The 20053-nt window shown below is 37.8% G+C and overlaps 1 protein-coding gene across 4 annotated transcripts in view; it reads left to right on the forward strand.

Moving 5' to 3' along the window:
• Positions 1–299: 299 nt before the first annotated feature.
• VRK2 (VRK serine/threonine kinase 2) overlaps positions 300–20053 on the forward strand; it is a gene marked incomplete at its 3' end in the record, with an annotated part of 62405 nt that continues 42651 nt past the window's right edge. Inside the window, exons 1-7 of one of the 4 annotated variants that reach the window (XM_081942357.1) lie at positions 300–469; positions 3065–3205; positions 7743–7798; positions 9917–9986; positions 10232–10319; positions 10590–10698; positions 11568–11660. In XM_081942357.1, the coding sequence (XP_081798483.1) occupies positions 3070–3205; positions 7743–7798; positions 9917–9986; positions 10232–10319; positions 10590–10698; positions 11568–11660 (552 nt within the window). In that variant the 5' untranslated portion in view covers positions 300–469; positions 3065–3069. Of the gene's footprint in view, positions 525–3064; positions 3206–7742; positions 7799–9916; positions 9987–10231; positions 10320–10589; positions 10699–11567; positions 11661–20053 lie in introns of all 4 variants that reach the window. The other 3 variants (XM_081942356.1, XM_081942354.1, XM_081942355.1) reach the window with 3 other exon arrangements.

Here is a 20053-nt window from a genome sequence, read left to right on the forward strand (position 1 = left end):
ACATTCCAGGCATTGACCACTCTTGCTGAAGTCGTATATTCTGCAATCAAGTTTTGAGCGGTTGTATCTGTTGTGTGCTCTTGTATTATTGAGGTTGAAGCTGAAGTAGTCATTGACCAGGAGGAGGTTGTTCTCTTCCCAACTCCCTTCAATGAAAGAAGACGGATTGTGTCCCGCTTTTTCCGATTGGCTTCGTCTTGGGCTAGAGGAGAAGCGCAATTAATCGCCTCGCTGACCGGCTTCGCGCTTTCACGCCGCCGTTCCCTTAGTCACGGACTAGTAGCTTTCGGTGCCGTGTCACGTGACTGGGCGCCGAACGGCCGGGTACGCTTTCTTCGGATAGGCCGCCAGCCGCGAAGGATTGCTTTGAGAAAGCCCAGCGTCAGAGGAACCGCAGGGAAGAGGAAAAAGGGAAGCAGCGCCGAGCGCGTGCGGGAGAGGCGGGGGCGTGGCCTTACTTCTCCAGGGGGTAAGTGACGATACGGCTCTTCCATCAAGGGAATGGGGGGGGGGGGGCGAAGGAGGTAAACGTTTTTCTTTGTGCCGTTGTGGGCCACGGGGAGGACTGTTCTTCGCCTTAGAAAGTGTTTGTGTATGGGTTGCTTTCCCTCAACTTGTCCTGTCTCCGAAGCGAAGAGCTTTCCGCGCGTTCTCCCCTTGTCTTGACTTTTTGCAAATTTTGGCCGCCAGAGTAATGGTGTCAGTAAACATCAAGGGAAAAGAGCAACGGGCCGCTGTCCTATGGGCAGCTCCATGGTCAGCTCTGCTCCATTGTGGTTTCTTAGTCACCTACTTTCTTGGTCCATGGGAATGTAGCTGTCTTGCCTACTCACTACTGCTTTCAGGCTTTCAGGCTTAATGAGTCACCCATACTCGCTGAGAGAGAGAGAGAGTTGGAAGGCCATATAAAGTGTCTAAAATGAGTAAATGTTTTTAGCGTGTCCCGTCCCCATATAGTCCTCTGTCCGGTTTAGAAGTCTGTAACGAGGAGAGATTACCAAATTCTTGGTACTTTCTTCATATGTATAGCCCCTTCACGGCTGCTGCTGGGAGTAGCCTATCGTACATGTAGCCTCCACAAAGACAGGTCGTGAAAGGGCACCCACCGAGTTGCAGTATGTGTCAATCCTGCTTTTGTGGGAGTTGATAGGAAGGGCACAATGCCTCCCGCCTGTTTTTTGGATGCTCTGTAGGAATACATGTAATTTATTCCCTCATGGAGGACAGAGTTGTAAGAAAAGCATGATTTATATGTTAATTCCAGGGAATCCTTCAAACTCAAAAGCCATGTCTTCTTGCACAGTTAGCATAGAAGAGAATAACAGAGTTGGAAGGGACCTTGGAGTCTTCTAGTCCAACCCCCTGCCTAGGCAGGAAACCCTATACCATTGAAGACAAATGGTATGTTTTATCCCAGGCTGTTTCTTTCTTGGTCCATGGGAATGTAGGTGAATATTGAGATATTATTGTATATTGAGAGCTATATGAATACGTACAAACATTAATATATCGTTTATTTATATTTTATCTGTAGAGGCAAAGCACATTAATAAAATGCAAGTCATGTATAGCAGTGTATTGTTTATTTTTAATTTCAAACTTATCTACAGTATAAATCATTATGTGGATATAAAGTATTCAGTTCTCACTTATATAAAAATTGCTAGTCCAACTGACCTGGAGTCGGAGTTGCCTTTAGTTTTATAGGGAAGTCAGAGCTTTGAAAAAAAAGTTAACAATTCTTGAAACAATAACCATATTGCCTTGGGACCATAGAAGCTGTGGTTTATTGTTCCTGAGAAACGCTATGTTGCAGCACATACTTTTAGTCAATTTGTTTTTGCTTTTAAATATTGTCTTGTCCTATTTTGAATGAAAGAAGCATAGAGTTGTTTCACTTTCTAGAATTTGAATTTTTGAATTGCCTTTACCTTTTTGTGAACTTGGTCTTATGACTTTATTTTCAATTGCTATCACACAGAAATTGAACAAATGAGTTTTCCTCTTTTTATTTCGGTGACAGGAAAATGCCTCCCCGCTCTTTATAAAAAATATGTTACGATATAACTAATGAAAAGAGTAAAATGTTCACCTTTCTTTTCCAAGATAAGAAAAATGTTGAAAACTTGGGTTTAGGATTTTGATACCAGTCTTGGAAACAGAACCTCCTATGTTACTCTAGTGTGGGATTAATGAAAGTAGAAGGAAAATGTATCTCCTCACCTTTTGTTAACTGATCCCTTTTCTTTCTGTATCTTAAGAGGGGAGAGAATCCAAGCATACACAGGTATTAAAGATGCTTTTTTGCTGTGAGCTTATTTTAAGTCTTGACAATGTGCTACTTTTGGCTGCCTAGTCAACATGGGTTTAGAGCACTGAAACCAACCATGTATTGTATCAAAATCACTCAAGGTTTTTATCTGACATGCTTTAGTTACAGCTAAAGTATAAGCAAGCAGTTGTTTGGTTACAGCTAAAAAATATAATAAATTGATAAAACTGCCCAAAACATGAGTAATATTGCATGATGCTGAGTTTCAATTATCCCAAGGGGTTTTCAGACTTTGTCTCAAGAAGAAAAGACTGCCTATTATTCATAAGAAACAAAGTTAGACAAATGTACACTGAAGAGGACAGATACATTCTTACCAAATGTATCTAACAAGTGAAAATCCATCCAAACATCACTGATAGAATCAAGCCAAATGCTTGTAGTTTACAAGGGAAGAGGTGTTATTTACTAAAGACATATTCTTTAGGGCATATTCACTCTGAACAGCTGAAAGTGACAAGGCAAATTATCACTGTTATATATTTATTATAGCATTCTATCCCTTGTATTTCTGACAACTCAAGGTGATTTTTATTATGGCCAAATCTGCCCTTTTCAATTATATTCAGCAAGGACTTTTTATATCATCAACTGAATCACTTTAAGGTGTAACAAAGAGGCTAGGCTTGCTGATATATGTATTATAGTGGTTTCAAGAAAACTATTTAAGAAGTTTGAAGAAATAGCGTGTGCTGCTTTTTCTAAGAATTGTCTTTGATTTCTTATGTTTAGGCATAATGCCTCCCAAAAAGCATATAAAAAACAGCCTCCCAGATCCTCTTCAAGAAGGAATAATATTGACGGATACCCAAAAACGGAAATGGAGGTTGGGTCCTATGATTGCTTATGGAGGATTTGGCTTGGTCTATCTAGGTAAGACATGTAGTATGGGAGAGTTTTGTATGGGAGAATTACTACTTGGAATCATCCCTCAATGTAACTAGGAAGTGGATATGTTCTTTGTCCTCCCCCCCCCCCATTTTGGGGGATGGGGAGGGCTTCCTAGAAGTCTATTATGACCTCTTAGACACTCAGATGTGAATATTTATATTTTGCTTGCAAAAGAGATTTAATACTTTATAAAAAGGACCCCACTTCATAAAAGGAGGAAAACTATACTTTCCTGAATAATAATTAGGATTTAAAGGGCTTGCTTCCAAAATCTTTGCAGGTGAATCATGAAATTAGACATTTCCCATTTTAAGGGTCTACTTTTGTTTACAACCTCAAATAGCTGAAAGTTCTTTTTTTTAAGTTACAGTACTTTATCATATCTTGGTAAAGGAATTTCGAATTCTTGATTTGATATGAAATTGAGTCATGTCATTTTTCTGATTCTGTGTATGTCAAATTGTGCTATTTTTTAAATTGCTGTTCCAAACCAAATATTGTAATAAATAAAAACCACATAATTTCTGAATATTTCATTCATATTAATTTTATTAAATTTTAATTCAGTATGAAAACTAGCAAGAACTAATATTTAGAATAAAAGAGAGGAAAAAGAAAAAGAAAGAGCAAAGACTGATGCAAAAAACAAAGAAAAGAAAAAAATAGTGATTTCTGATTTTCTTTTACAACCATTGTATAAGTATAGATATAAAATCTCTAACTCTACTTCTGTTGCCTGCCATCTGCCTGCAATTTGGTGGTTCAAATCTCATCAGGGTCAAAGTTGACTCCGCTTTCCATCCATCTGAGGTGTGTAAATTGAGGACCCAAATTGTTGGGGGCAATATGCTGACACTCTAAGCTGCTTAGAAAGGGCTGTAAAGCACTGTAAAGTGATATATAAATCTAAGTGCTATTCCTGTTATGTACATTTTCTCAATATTTTAATTATAATCTTCAAAATCATATAACATTTTTCTGTTTCTTGTAAAGAGTCAATAAGGGTTTTTTAATCTTCATTAAATTTTGACAATGTCCTATGGTATTTCTAATTAAAGGAGTCAATTTGGCCATCTCAGCAAGTTCCAAGATCTTCATTATCCATTTCTTCCATTGTGGGTAGTTTTCGAACACTTATTTATATAATTGTATTTCAGAGTGCAAAAGAATCCAGTGTTGGATTTATTCTGTTGGTTCTACTTTGCCTCACAAACCCTGCTTTCCAGGCTTGAGAGTTGTGGAGAATTGATGGGGAATGAATCCAGCATTGGTTTCAACATGGTTACTTCTCTCAGTTGCACTTGAGGAAGAAACCAGGCATATATCACATAAGAATAAATAACTTTATACCTTAAAAGCCAGATGGATAGTTTACTAGGATTAGCACCCAGGCAGAAGCTAGCAAATATTTTACTTTCCTTGATTAAAATAATTTTACATTATATAAATACTCTTGCCTTCCCTTTAGTTTTGCAGCACTTAAAATTGTTAAAGTGGTGTTTCCTTGGTCTCCAGCTTGAATACTAAATAGTTTCATGCCCATTTAACTTCATTGAGTACAAGTGGAAGATTAGGAAATGAGAAATATGTGACTAAGATTTCCTTGACCAGAGGACTTTCAGATTCATTTAGTTTATCCATCTTGGCTCATCAGATGGGAAGTTTTTCTAACATATCTGGAGGGCATTTGGCTAGTGAAGGGTGATACAAAAGATGAAGGAAAATATAAAAATAAATCCTGTCTTCCTAGCTTTTGCAAAAGTAGTAAAGAACTTTGAAAAAAAATCACCAGAATTGGTACTTTCTGATCTTGGAATGTCTAGAGATTGTAGATATTGTGAAGTTAGCATATAAGTAAAACCCATAGGAAATTATTACTCTTCAAATTTTTATAACCACAGCATGCTCGTGCACAAACCCCCACTTTCTTGAGGCCATCCATATTTGCAAAATGAGTATTTGTTGCCAGAGCTCCAGCAGTGGCAATGAGATCAGCTGTGGACAGGAGTTGGGAATTCTGTTTAATTGCCAATAGGCACTGCTTTCCTCTTCCCTCTGTGTAAACTTTGCCTGCAAAACTGACTCCACAAGATGTACTGCAGGCACTTTTTCCATTATTCCAGGAGATGATTGCTACACAAATAAACTGTTGTACATGGAAATTTGTAGATTCCAGCTGGCAAGCAAAACCAGCAAGTTACTTTGTCGGACTTCTGGGTGCCATGGTGCCAGGTTATCATTGTGTGGGGAGAAAAAAAAGCAATATTCTCCAGAAGTGTGATCTGATGTTACTTTTGCATGTGAAACTAACAAAAGCTATGGGGAACAGCCATGGCTTAATGGCAGAACTCATGCTGTGCAGGCAGAGAATCTTACTTTTTTTTTCTTATCACAGAGAAAGACCATTTTTAGTGGTTAATACTTGGTTAGCTGCAAAAGATGACTTACTCTGTATAAAATGGATGCATTGGCTATCTTTTTATTTAAGGTGTTTGCACAAATTAAGAAAACCTTGTGTTAATACTGGTATAACGAAACTAATATTGGGTTTATTAATAAAGTAAGTACTTGTATAAAATGAAAGAGAAGTACAAACAAAAGATTAAAACTTTTGATTTGAACAGCTAGACATTATTATTAGATGTCCTCGTCATATCCTGCAAGTACACCTATCATCTTTTCCAATGAATGTGGTCAAAATGAAAGAATAACATGGTAGGGCGAAGATAGTCAATTTCTTCCCCTTTCAATTATTCTGTATTCTGATTTGGATTTCAACTGCGTATATTAATATATTGTTTATTCAAAGTTTACTAAATTACTTTGACCAGAACTTGTATGAGGTTGTGTACAAGTTAGAAGAAGTTTGTATAGAAAGACAATCATAACTTGATTAGAATTAATAGTTGTGTTCCTAAGAGGTGAAACTGAAATGATATCTGGAGAAGATCCACTTGGAATGGGCCTGCCATGAATCATGTCAAATACAATAATACAATAGCAGAGTTGGAAGGAACCTTGGAGGTCTTCTAGTCCAACCCCCTGCCTAGGCAGGAAACCCTATACCGTTTCAGACAAATGTATATCCAACATCTTCTTAAAGACTTCCAGTGTTGGGGCATTCACAACTTCTTGGGCAAGCTGTTCCACTGATTAATTGTTCTGTCAGGAAATTTATCCTCAGTTCTAAATTGCTTCTCTCCTTGATTAGTTTCTACCCATTGCCTCTTGTACTACACTCAGGTGCCTTGGAGAATAGTTTGACTCCCTCTTCTTTGTGGCAACCCCTGAGATATTGGAACACTGCTATCATGTCTCCCCTAGTCCTTCTTTTCATTAAGCTAGACATACCCAGTTCCTGCAACTGTTCTTCATATGTTTTAGTCTCCAGTCCCCAGTCCCCTAATCTTTGTTGCTCTTCTCTGCACTCTTTCTAGAGTCTCCACATCTTTTCTACATCGTGGTGACCAAAACTGAATGCAGTATTCCAAGTGTGGCCTTACCAAGGCATTATAAAGTGGTATTAACTCTTCACATGATCTTGATTCTATCCCTCTGTTGATGCATCCTAGAACTGTGTTGGCTTTTTTGGCAGCTGCTGCACACTGCTGGCTCATATTTAAATGATTGTCTACTAGGACTCCAAGATCCCTCTCACAGTTGCTACAATTGCATGAGTAACCACCTATACTGTACCTGTGCATTTTGTTTTTGTTGCCTAAATCTAGAACCTTACTCTTTTCACCACTGAATTTCATTTTATTGATAATGCCCAATGTTCAAGTTTGTCAAGATTCTTCTGTATCTTAAGCCTATCTTAAGATGAATACTAGTGCTTTTCCATTGGACATATTTTCATGAAGCATGGGATGGAAGTTATGCAAAAGGACTAATTAGACTGGGGGTGAATTTCAGTGTCCCATAGGAAGTTTCCTATTGTAAGATAAAGAGAGGAAAATATGGATATAGCTAATATGGGGATGAGAAATACTTACTTCTGCTCAGAAGGCTTAACATGTAGGAGTTCTGGATTCTAAATCAAGGTTCTTTTTAAAAAGTTACTTTTTTTTCTAGATCTGTGATGTTCAACTCCCAGAATTATCCAGCCAGCATAATCTTGGTTGAAAATTGGTGGGAAGTGAACTCTGTGTATCTAATCACATCCATCTTAGGAAAAGCTGTCTTAAATTATGTGCATGGGGAAGCCTGCAGTTCCAAGTTTGTTCTAGTCCATTCACTGAATAAATTGAAGTTGAACTGGTGACTTCCTGGCATATTACTTTAAATCTTGTAAAAACAAGAATAATATTAATGATAGAACTTTATCACATATTATGAAGAAAACAATAAAAAATTACATTATTTCATTTATAGTCAAATTCTTGTTAAATAATATTTTCCAGTTTTTAATATTTGTGCAGGAATATAATTGCATCATATCTTGTTGAGTTAAAATTCAGTTCTAGATAAAGTGGCTCAAGTCTTCCATAACTTTCTCTGCCTTAATTTTATCTTGCAGCTTCCCCTTATCTTGATGTTCCTGTAGAAAACAATGCTGTGTATGTCATTAAAGTGGTAATTATTACAACTTTAAAACTATTACCTTTTTATTGTTTCTAATCCAAAGGAATTGCATGATTTCCTTACATTTTTATTTGTTTATTTGATGTGAGTGTACTCTTTTAGACAAAAGATTAACAGACCATTTTAGGGCAAGACAATCCTTGCTCTATCAATCACAGTCTTAAGAAATGATCAAAGCAGTGGCGTCGCGTGGGTTGTCAGCACCCGGGGCAAGTAATTTGCGCCCCCTAACCCGAGGGTGGCCCGACTGCAGCTGCCCCTTGGTCTGCATCAGTCAAGTGAGGCTCTCCATGCTGGCCTCCTGCCTTCCTCCCGAGGAGGAGCTCGACAGGGCAGCGGGAAAAGGCTCAACTGAAGGGAAGCAGGTGCCGCGGGGGTGGGAGGCGCACCGGGGGCTTCGGAAAGGCGCCGGCTCCCCGGGGCGCTCCAGGCGGAGCGGGAGGACGCGGTGGTGTTGCAACCGTGGGCAGACGGAGCGCAGCGCCGCTCTCCTTCGGCTCCCGTGGGGGCGGCGTGGCGGGTCTTGGTGGCTCCGCTGGGAGGTAGGTGGTGCGCAGGAGGGGCCTGGGCGGGCCGGGGCCGGGGAGCTTAGTTCGCGGGCCAAGCCGGGTGCGGAAAGAGGCGGCCACAGTCCGGCAAAGGGCGGCGCGGGGCGAGTCAGGGCGCCCCCCCAGATGTTGCGCCCGGTGCGGCCGGCACCCCCTGCACCCCCCACGCTACGCCACTGGATCAAAGGAAGGAAAAATAAAATTAGAAAAGTTAGCACGAGGTATTACCCCGATTCTGAAATTCTTTCCAAACTTTACTAACAGTTATTATAGGAGGTAACAGTATTGTATTGTTAGTGATCTTGCCTTTTGATGAGGACTTTTGGGTTCCAGCTCTCTTCTTGCGTTACATCTGCATATGTTTGTGGGTCAGGTGCCAAAAACAAGAAAGACATAGTAATTCTTCCAACAATTTCTTTATTGTTCCTCACCTATAGACAGCATCTTGCCAAACTAAGGCAGACTGCTACCTACATGAACATTTACCTTGGGAACTGTTAGGAAAAGGCCATCTTCACCCTCTTTCTCTCACAAAAACTATCTGAACTGAGTTGGCCTCTTGTTCCTATGGAATGCAGACCTTTCCTCTTGGGAATTCATCCTATCACATCCCATCACATGATGTGCGGATTGGAAAGCATACAGTGAGCTTTGTATGCTCTGTTCTGGATCTTGTGACCAGAAAAAAACAACACTTAGAATGGAGTACTCTGTAATATTCCAATCCACTTCCCAACTAGAAATGGAGATAGATTTTTTTTAAAATAGCTATAGCCTCCAGCTTGTTCCACCCATTTGTGCATTCCATCTTTCTTTTGCTAGCTTCTACCAAATCTGGGTCTGCTGTGTTTAGGTTTTGTAATTACTGTGCAATAGATAGACAGGCAGAGTTTGAGCAACTTTACTTAGTGTCTTTCCAAATTTATTTGGATTGGGGAAAAATAATGGTATATTTAATTAAAATAGTCTTTTCAAAATTACATGGGAAGTTTACCTTAATCTCCTTAGTACAATACTGAAATCTTTCCTATTGATTATTAAGAAGTCAGGGATACCTGACTCCTTATGCCTTTCTCCATGTCCTGAAAGTTAACACAACAGAAATTATGAATTTCCTAGAAGGACCATGCAGGGCAAAATCAGTCTCTCAAAAGATGTTTTAGTTATCAAAGTCTCCCATACCAATGATTTCATTCCTTTTTGAAAATTCTGTAATGTATAGTTGGAAGGTATTATCCGCACATGGGTTACGCAGAAAACATAGAAAATATCTTTTTTTATAATCCAGACAAAAGGTCTGCTTTACAAAATTCTGCCAGACTGTTTCAAGCCAAGCATAGTTAAGCAGAACTGGAGCCTGGGATGCCTTGGTGGTTCTGGATTTCAAATCAAACAAAATCTAGATGGGGTGACTAGACAAAGGTGATGTGTGTTGTCCTTTCTTCTCATCATATTTAATCAAGCTCCTCCTCTTAGCATTTTCCCTATTTATGTATGACTCAATTATGTGTAACACATAATTGACATGAAACTTTGTGCTTTTTTACATATATCTGTTTAGGAATATCTTGAAAATGGGCCCTTATTTTCAGAACTGAAGTTCTACCAACGTGCTGCAAAAGAAGAACATAGTAAGTCAGGCAACAGAAGTGTCCTATTTCAAGCTACTATTAATACTTTTTCAGGAATAATAGCTTGGGAATAGTCACTTATGAAAATTTAACTTTATTTCAGTGTTACTTTTAGAAAATATACCTAACGTGTATATACATTTTCATAACATTTTTCTGATATTTCCAAAAATCATAGTTATGTTTTATTTAAAAAAGAAGCTGGGCAGTTTTAAAGAACCTGTTTTCCCCTCATGTTTTGTCAGTCAAAAAATGGATGAAGATGAAACAACTAACATTTTTAGGCGTTCCTGTTTTCTTTGGATCAGGCCAATTAAAACATCTTGGTAAAAGGTAAGGAAGACATTACAATACAGCAGAGCTGAACAGGAATTCTGGGGTAGGGAATTTTAATAGACCTTCCTTGAAAGAAATGATGAAACACTTTAGGATAATGTGAAAGAAGGATATGCTTTGGGTAACATCTTGGAGACTGCTGCCACATTAGGTGGATTAATATCTAATCTAGTAAAATTTATTTCACTCATACACACTTGCTTTTGTTGTTGACTTTTTATGTAAGGGCAGTATGTTCTCACTGTTTTTCTTTGTGGACATACATAGTTACAGATTTATGGTGATGGAAAGATTAGGAGAAGATCTTCAAACTGTCTTTGAAAGAGAAGGGAGAAAATTTGACAAGGAAACTGTTCTGCAGATTGGGATGCAGGTGGTAGGTATAAAACCTCAGTAAACTTTGGATGGGGATAAATGGACCCTTTGAGTCTTGCATATGTATTTTTAAGTGTTTAATTTTGCTTAAAAGAATGACTACAGTGAAGAAAGACTTTCTCCATTCTTCCTCTGGTGTAATAATTTGAAGCTAATTAAAACTTGAGCTGAGTGCCTGCATTTCATATTTAAAAGATTTTTTTGTCTATCATGCCTTACATTTTTTTTATTACTTGAAATCTAAAAATTGGCTGAGTCTCTACTCGCTCCTTTTAAGTGATTATTCAAAGTATACTACGAAAGTATTATACATTTTTATGTTTAATTAAATAGTTTACTTTGTCTTTTCACTCTGGATTAAGAAATATGTTTTTTCTTCAAAACATGGCTGGTCCTCAATTTACAACAGTTCATTTAGTGAATGTTCAAAATTACAATGGTACTTATGACCATTTTTCATATTTAAGACCATTGAGGCTTCTCCATGGTCAGTGATCAAAATTCATAAGCTTGACAATTGACTCACAGTTATGATCGTTACAGTATCCTGGGGTCATTTGATCTCCTTTTGCAATCTTCTGACAAGCAAAGTCAATTGGGAAACCAGATTCACTTAACTGAACTACTAACTTAAAAACTGCAATGATTAACTTAAGATCTGTTGCAAGAAAAGTCTTAAAATGGGGCAAAATTCACTTAACAAATAATTTAGTTTAGCAACAGAAATGTTGAGCTCAATGGTCAATTGTAAGTTGAAGACTACCTGTAATATTTCCCTTCATGTATTTAAGAAAACTTGTTAAGTCTTTAAATAATATTGTGGGAATGATTGTAATATAAATACAAATACAGTCTTTTCTTGCCCACTAGCTAGATGTCTTGGAATATATTCATGAAAATGAATATGTGCATGGGGATATTAAAGCAGCAAATTTACTTTTGGACTACAAAAATTCACATGAGGTAAATAAATTGTTAAATGTTCTTCGATTTTTCAAAAAATCAGGATGGTTGCTTAAACTGCATGCATTGTTGCTAAGGAGAAGAAAGCATGAGAGGTTTGTGTTTTTATTCAGATGAAATTGACAGTCTGGCTTACAAACTTATTTTGTGTAATAGCTCAGTGAAGTGATTTGTTACCAAAACTTTACAAAACACCTGAATCTTTCATGGCTTTAAAATTAGATGTTTATATATGTGAAGGAAATTGCTCTATGTGCTCATTTTTTTTCATATACAGGTGAAACTCAAAAAATTAGAATATTGTGCAAAAGTTCATTTATTTCAGTAATGCAACTTAAAAGGTGAAACTAATATATGAGATAGATTCATTACCTGCAAAGCAAGATAGTTCAAACCCTGATTTGTCATAATTGTGATGATTATGGCTTACAGCTCCTGAAACCCCAAAACTACAATCTCAGAAAATTAGAATATTGTGAAAAGGTGCAATATTCTAGGCTCAAAGTGTCCCACCCTAATCAGCTAATTAAGCCATAACACCTGCAAAGGGTTCCTGCACCTTTAAATGGTATCTCAGTCTGGTTCAGTAGGAATCACAATCATGGGAAAGACTGCTAACCTGACAGTTGTGCAGAAAACCATCATTGACACCCTCCATAAGGAGGGAAAGTCTCAAAAGGTAATTGCAAAAGAAGTTGGATGTTCCCAAAGTGCTGTATCAAAGCACATTAATAGAAAGTTATGTGGAAGGGAAAAGTGTGGAAGAAAAAGGTGCACAAGCAGCAGGGATGACCGCAGCCTGGAGAGGATTGTCAGGAAAAGGCCATTCAAAAGTGTTGGGGACTTTCACAAGGAGTGGACTGAGGCTGGAGTCAGTATATCAAGAACCACCACACAAAGACGGATCCTGGACATGGGCTTCAAATGTTGTATTCCTCTTGTCAGGCTGCTCCTGAACAACAAACATCAGAAGCGTCTTACCTGGGCTAAAGAAAAACAGACCTGGTCTGTTGCTCAATGGTCCAAAGTCCTCTTTTCTGATGAGAGCAACTTTTGCAAGGACCCAGAGTATGAAGAAAGAATGGAGAGGCACACACTGTAAGATGCTTGAAGTCCAGTGTGAAGTTTCCACAGTCTGTGTTGATTTGGGGACCCATGTCATCTGCTGGTGTTGGTCCACTGTGCTTCATTAAGTCCAAGGTCAATCGAGCCGTCTACCAGGAGATTTTGGAGCACTTCATGCTTCCTTCCACAGACGAGCTTTATGGGGATGTTGACTTCATTTTCCAGCAGGACTTGGCACCTGTCCACACTGCCAAAAGGACCAAAACCTGGTTTAATGACTGTGCAATTACTGTGCTTGAGGCTTTCCCTCCTTATGGAGGGTGTCAATGATGGTTTTCTGCACAACTGTCAGGTCAGCAGTTTTTCCCATGATTGTGATTCCTACTGAACCAGACTGAGATAGCATTTAAAGGCTCAGGAATCCTTTGCAGGTGTTATGGCTTAATTAGCTGATTAGAGTGGGACACTTTGAGCCTAGAATATCGCACCTTTTCACAATATTCTAATTTTCTGAGATTGTGCATTTGGGGTTTTCATGAGCTGTAAGCCATAATCATCACAATTATGACAAATCAGGGCTTGAACTATCTTGCTTTGCATGTAATGAGTCTATCACATATATTAGTTTCACCTTTTAAGTTGCATTACTGAAATAAATGAACTTTTGCATAATATTCTAATTTTTCGAGTTTCACCTGTAGATGCATTGAAATCAACATGAGACAATGCATGCAGAGCTAATTAGCATGCTGAAAATGTATATTTTACCAGTTGAAAAAGTATTTCACTTCTATTTACCTCTTTTATAGTTAACAAATTCAGAGGCTGCTGCCGGTCACCAAATCTAGTGTTAAAGGCATCCATGGTTGCAGGTTACTTTGCTCATGGCAGACTTACTGAATAAACTTGACTTGTGAAAGTAAATCACAGTGATAGTTTCAGGAAATTCCTGCCTTAAAAGAAAGTATTTTTTTCATTGGAAACCTTTAGATTGGAATCTATAGATTCAAAGTTCTCAAACTTCATTAATTTCTGTAGCCTCTAGTGAGCCACCGTGAATGACTCAGATTCAACCATGTTATTCCTAGTTTTGATTGCAGCATAGTCTTTAATGACTATTTTCAAAATGACGGTCTCTACAAACTCTGTTGAACTACTGCCTTTGAGATACTGACATTGGGGGCTTTTTTTGTATTAAGTCTTATCGGATAAAATCCATTTATACTTTTAAGTAGGAGACAAATTCTTGGGCATTCATATGCACTTTTAAATATAGGATATATAGTGGCTGCTTTTATTTTGCTTTAAGATAATGCAAACTATTTTACAGAACTTCACAGAAAATAGTGACAGAACAAACATAGTTAAATTTTGAAGTCTACAATTAGGCACTTAAGTATGTTTTGCAATGTAAAAAATTATACGATACAGCTGTGAGACTTGTGTGCTGAGTATTCCCTGCAACTTCAACCAAGAATGATTTTGTCTCTGCATGGGATAGCTGGATCAGGCTCCCTGCTAACAAATGCCCCAGAAGTCAATCAGAACTCCTTGCCCCCAGGGATAAATGCTTTGGGAAGATCAAGTTTTACATCTTGTGCTGCAGTTGATTGCCGTTTTACTGCTAATAACGCTGTCATCGAGTTCTGCGGCCTAATTAAGTTGGCCTCCTAATACACTGGTGATCCAAATTTATTACTGTGCTAACAAAGCAATATATCTCATCAGGTTTATATGGCAAGTCCATTGACTAAAAAAAAATGGAAGTGAAATACTTCCCATGTTTTTGTTATGTTTTTCTCCAAACTGTGTTCTACTACCCTGTAGATACTTTGCCTTTAAATATGATGAGTAAAAAACTTGAACATGGATAATTGAGGCATGTATGTGAATATTTAAAAACACATTTTTGGTTTCCTGGAGATAATTGCAGAGCTTTTATTTAGAACATGTTGTTTGGAATGCTTTTGTATAAACAGGTAAGCAAAAGGACAGGATATTTTTTAGTCTTTTGTATATGATTATTCCCAGTACTGCATTTACCCTCTAACGGATTTGAAGACAGTTGTTCATCTTTATATTTTATAAATATAAATTAATAGTAATTTATTACAATAATACAAAAATGATTATAATTCTCATACTACTTAGTGCTATGCAATAAAACCAAGCATATATTGTTTTATAATAAAGAATTTTTATCTGATAAAGTTTGTGCTTGTGAATTCTAAAGATTTAAGTTGGATTCTCTGTGCATGTGTAAAATTCTCATTCATGAAGAGTCTTCTCCTTTTTCTTTTTTCTATTGAATATTCCAGAATACATAATAGAACAACAGAGTTGGAAGGGGCCTTGGAGGTCTTCTAGTCCAACTTCTTGCTCAGGCAGGACATTTTATACCATTTCAGCCAAATGGATGTCCAATCTCTTCTTTAAAAACTTTAAAAACAGTGATGGAGCATTCACAACTTCTGAAAGCAAGCTGTTCCACAGATTAATTGTTCTCACTGTCTGGGTTGCTTCTCTCCTTGATTAGTTTCCATCCATTGCTTTGAAGAATAGGTTTTCCTCCCCCATCCACCCTGTCATCTTTGTGACAGCCTCTGAGATACTGGAACATTGTTATCATGTCACCCCCAGTCCTTTTTTCCAGAGAATACATGAAGAGACTTCCACTGTTTTCTTGGCTGTTAAGCTCAACTCAATTCTTGTGCATTCCACAAAACACAGCAATGCAATCTGAGAAGCTTTCCTCCAACTTTATGAAAAAAGTATAATGCAGAGGACTACTAATGAATGAGAATGTTTTGAAAATTTCTAGCAATGTTATCCTGTAGCAGAGGGAGTGCCTTGCAGAGGGGAATCAACAGTGGACAAGCTGTTTTCAAAGAAGCTTGTTTTTCATTACTAATTTTCTTGTTAAGGCACTCTTAATATCTTGAATCAATTCCAGTTTTTGTTATTAAGCTTGAGTATTCTGTAACTGTGTTCTATTGGGGTAAGTTGATGGATAATTGCTTTGTATGCCAAAATTCCAGATTCAATCCCTCATACGGGCTGAAAAAGAACCTAGACTGAAAACTCAAAGAACTACTGTTTTTACAGCACTCTCAGACTAAGCTTCCAAATGACTATAGTTTGTTGAATTCGTCACAATTGGCTGGGTTCACATAATATGCTATATGATCAACAGACAACAATGACTGGATTTACACAATACACTAAACCAAATTAAAATTAGCCACATTATGGCTTAAGATAATACATGAATTCAATATCAAGAATAATTAATTTGTGGGGCCCTTGCTCTAATCTGGTATAGATCTGCATCACTTAAGTACTTCCCTTGAACATCAAAATATGTCATTCTGCAGTTTCCCAGACTGCTGATTTGCTTATCTACACAGCTGCAGTAGTGATGTCATCATCATCTTTTCTTTAGCCCAGGGGTGTCAAACTCGTGTTGTCACGGCGTCGTCACATGATGTATCATGACTTTTTTCCCTTTCACTAAACCGGGTGTACGCATGGCCAGTGTGTGACGTATCCGATCCACGGGCCGGGATTTTGACAGCCCTGCTTTAGCCTTAATGCACTGACTTCCTCTCCTATTCTTGGTAGATTAGATTAAATAATTACTCCCTTGTACATGATATAATTATATGGAATCCTTTTGTTCCATGTTTTACATTGCTTGTCATTTAAATACATTTAAATTATGGGTGGAGTTTGCATGGGCTTGGATGCAATATATAACAAAATCCTCCTCATGTGAACATTGCACTGAAATTAGGCTACATCTTAAATTGATAGGCTCAGTAGTATAGTTGCTTCAGTCAATTCCACTAAGTTGTCCTTTCCATCACATTGATTTGATGCATTATTGTCTCCTGGCTTGGCTAGATTGAATGCTAAGGAAAGTGAATCTACCAGAAAATGCAAGAGCAAACAGAGGCAGGCAATCAGCCTGATAAAGCTTTTTGCCTTTTCTGAGAATTCCAGATGCTGCCTCCAGTCTTCAGCCTTTGTATCATAATCTCTATAGGTCTGTTGGATAGAACAGTACTGGTGTAATCTGAAAAGAATGATCCCATGAAATAAGAGCAATGTATTCCTAGTGCCACATTCTCAATATGCATAGAAGATGCTGCAACAATGATATTTTAAAACATGATACTTTAGCCGTCCCAAGACTGCAAAACTTGCCTTGAAGCCCAGAGAGGAGCTAATCGTTTTAAAGGAATTGGTTACAAGATAACTTGCTTATTTCACTTTGGCTTTAAAAAAAAAAGATCAGAGAAAGATCATCAAGAGCAACATAATTAAGAGCAAGTTCATTTCTTGAGATGTTCATATTTTTTAGGACAGGAACCTATATCCAAGGAAGAACAAAAATAGTTAAGGACTGATATAAAAAGTAGTTTCTCCAGCATAATAGATGGGAAATTAGAACTGTTTCCTACTTTACTCTTTCCCAACTCTCAGCACCCACAGGCTGGCTGGGTGTGAAAACAGTTATTTCCAAACTGTGTTGAGTATGTACAGTATAAGGATAGTCTGTCAAGTTCTTCTAAATGGTTAAGTGAAAGGGAAAAAGTCCTGATACGTCATGTGACGATGCCATAATGACGTGTTTGACACCCCTGTACTAAATAGTTTCACATTAAGGTGCAAAAGTCATTTTAAAAGTTCTAATAACAATAATTTTGAATTTTGAATAGTTAAAATATTTCCTTCATCATGTAGATTTGTAAATGTATTCTTGCTCGGCACCATTTTTGCCCTTCATTAAGAGCCATATAATATTTATTAAATTTATATACTGCCAGCTTCATTCTTCTACTATCCATTAATGCTTTGAAACACTTCATTGAATAAAATACAGCAGGGGTGTCAAACTCAGTTTCATTGAGGGCTGTATCAGGGTTGTGTTTGATCTTGGAGGGCAAGTGTGGGTGTGGATGGGTGGGGGTGGCCAGATCAATGTCACTTATGTTGGGGGCACCTGAGATGGCCAAGCGCCAAGGCAGGACTTCCCTCAGACCCTCCCTCACTCATTATAATCTTCCTTCCTTCCTTCTCTTCTTTTTCCTTCCCTCTTCATTCTCCTTTCTTCTTCCTTCCCCTTTCCTTATTTTTCCTTCCTTGCTCTCTTTCCATCTTCCTATGTTTTTCTTTGTCTTTCCCTTTCTCCTTTCCTGTCCCTTCTTGCATGCTCAAATGCAAAAGGGGAAACATTTCTTCTTTTTAATTTTTAGTTTCTTTTGCTAGCCGTCTACCAGTGAAACCGAGCTCCATTTTCGCTGGCAGAGGCACCACAGGCCGGTTCTTCGTTGTTTCCAGGGCAGCCCTGGGGGCCATATCTATGCACCCTGTGGTCCAGATCTGGTTTACGGGCCTTAAGTTTGACACCCCTGAAGTACAGCAACTGTGTAAAATTAGAGGGACATATGTAGTCCACAAAAGCTTTGAGTGCAATACTCTGACGTTCCCAGAAGTTGCATCTAATTGTAACTTTTACTATTTACTAATATAAAATTATCAATTGCAAGAATATATTTAACAAGACATCCGAACATAGACATCATATTCTTTTTGAGGCAAGTAGAGTTATACAGTAGCATAGAAAAACTGCAAAAATAGTAAGCAGAACAAATCAGAAGCAAGAGATAAGAAAGAAAAGAAAATCTTAATAAGGTTCATATTGACACCATTCAGTATATCCCTTTATACCTTGCAGCTAAACATACATCAATTAATAAACATTTTTTTCTTATCTCTTTCTTTTTTGAGGATCTCAACACCATCCCACCCTGACTTCCTTTATACTTTTCAGCATATTTTTTCATGCTTGGTAACTTACTTTGGTGGTGGTGGTATTATTATTATTATTATTATTATTATTATTATTATTATTATTATTATTATTACTATTATTATTATTATTACTACTACTACTACTACTACTACTACTACTACTACTACTACTACTACTACTACTACATACCTCTTAGGTGACATGTTCATGCCAGTATGCTTTTCTAAACATACTCAACTCTTTTTGAGTGTGTCTGTACATTGTATGCATCTGCTAATTGATGGGATGCAGTCAATAGTGGACTGTGGTTGTTATTGTTTTCATGCTTTTGAGTCAGCACTGACTCCTTGACAAGTCCTGTAGTTTTCTTGGCAAGATTTCAGAAGTGGTTTGCCTTGCCTCCTTCCTAGGGCTGGCCCAAGTTCATTTAGCTGACTGCAAGCCTAAGGAATAGAATAGAACTCAATTTCCTGAGTTTTAATCATATGCCTTGCAGTTATCTACTGTAACAAAGTGCTCTCAGTGCATTGGTTTGCAAGGTATTATTTAGAGATCCTTGCTTGCATGAAAGAGTGTCAACTCTGGGCTTTGGTTGCACTTGTAACAGGCAGTCCAGGGTTTATCATAACTGATCATACTGTCCATATCATTCACAAGAAATGTGCTCTGCAGGCAGCTATGACTAAGGTAATCTAATGTACTTTTCTCTTAATTGGCTATATTGTCTTGTATTAATTGAATGTTGAATGAAAGGAAATTAAATTACATTTTTATCCTGGTTCTTCATCTTTGCACTGTTATTTAAAGAATAACCTTTAAAACACCATTATAGCTTAGCCTGGTCAGAGATGCACGTCTGTGATTTAAAGGAGCATACATTTTATATATGCATGTATGTATGTGTGTATGTATGTATTTATTTATTAGTTTGTCAAACATGTACAAGATAGCAGGTATAAGTATGAACATGGACATGAACAAAGAAAATGAAAACAAGTAAATGGGGACAATAGGACAGGGATGGTAGCCACGCTGGTGCACTTATGCACGCCCCCTTTACAGACCTCTTAGGAATGGGGGTGAGGTCCATGGTAGACACTTTAAGGTTGAAGCTGTGGGAGTTTGAGGATGTAACACTGAAGACAGGTAGAGCATTCCAGGCATTTACCACTCTGTTTCTGAAGTCGTATTTTCTGCAATCGAGTTTGGAGCGGTTTTGCTTGAGTTTGTATCGCTTGTTTGCCTGTGTATTATTGTAGTTGAAGCTGAAGTAGTCGTTGATAGGTAGGCTGTTGTAGCAGACAATTTTGTGTATTATGCTTAGGTTGGACCACAGGCGGCGTAGTTCCAGTTTGTCCAGGCCCAAAATTTTAAGCCTGGTGGCCTAAGGTGAGCAGAGGAGTGAAATAAGTGCAAATGAAAGAAGTGATACTTTTCTGTAACATTTTTTCTTTCTTTCTGGCATTCAATTTGTACCAATACATACTTCCAAGATCTTTATTTTTTTGTT

This window comes from Natrix helvetica (genome assembly GCF_964273705.1).
Source record: "Natrix helvetica genome assembly, chromosome: 2".
Classification (NCBI taxonomy): domain Eukaryota; kingdom Metazoa; phylum Chordata; class Lepidosauria; order Squamata; family Natricidae; genus Natrix; species Natrix helvetica.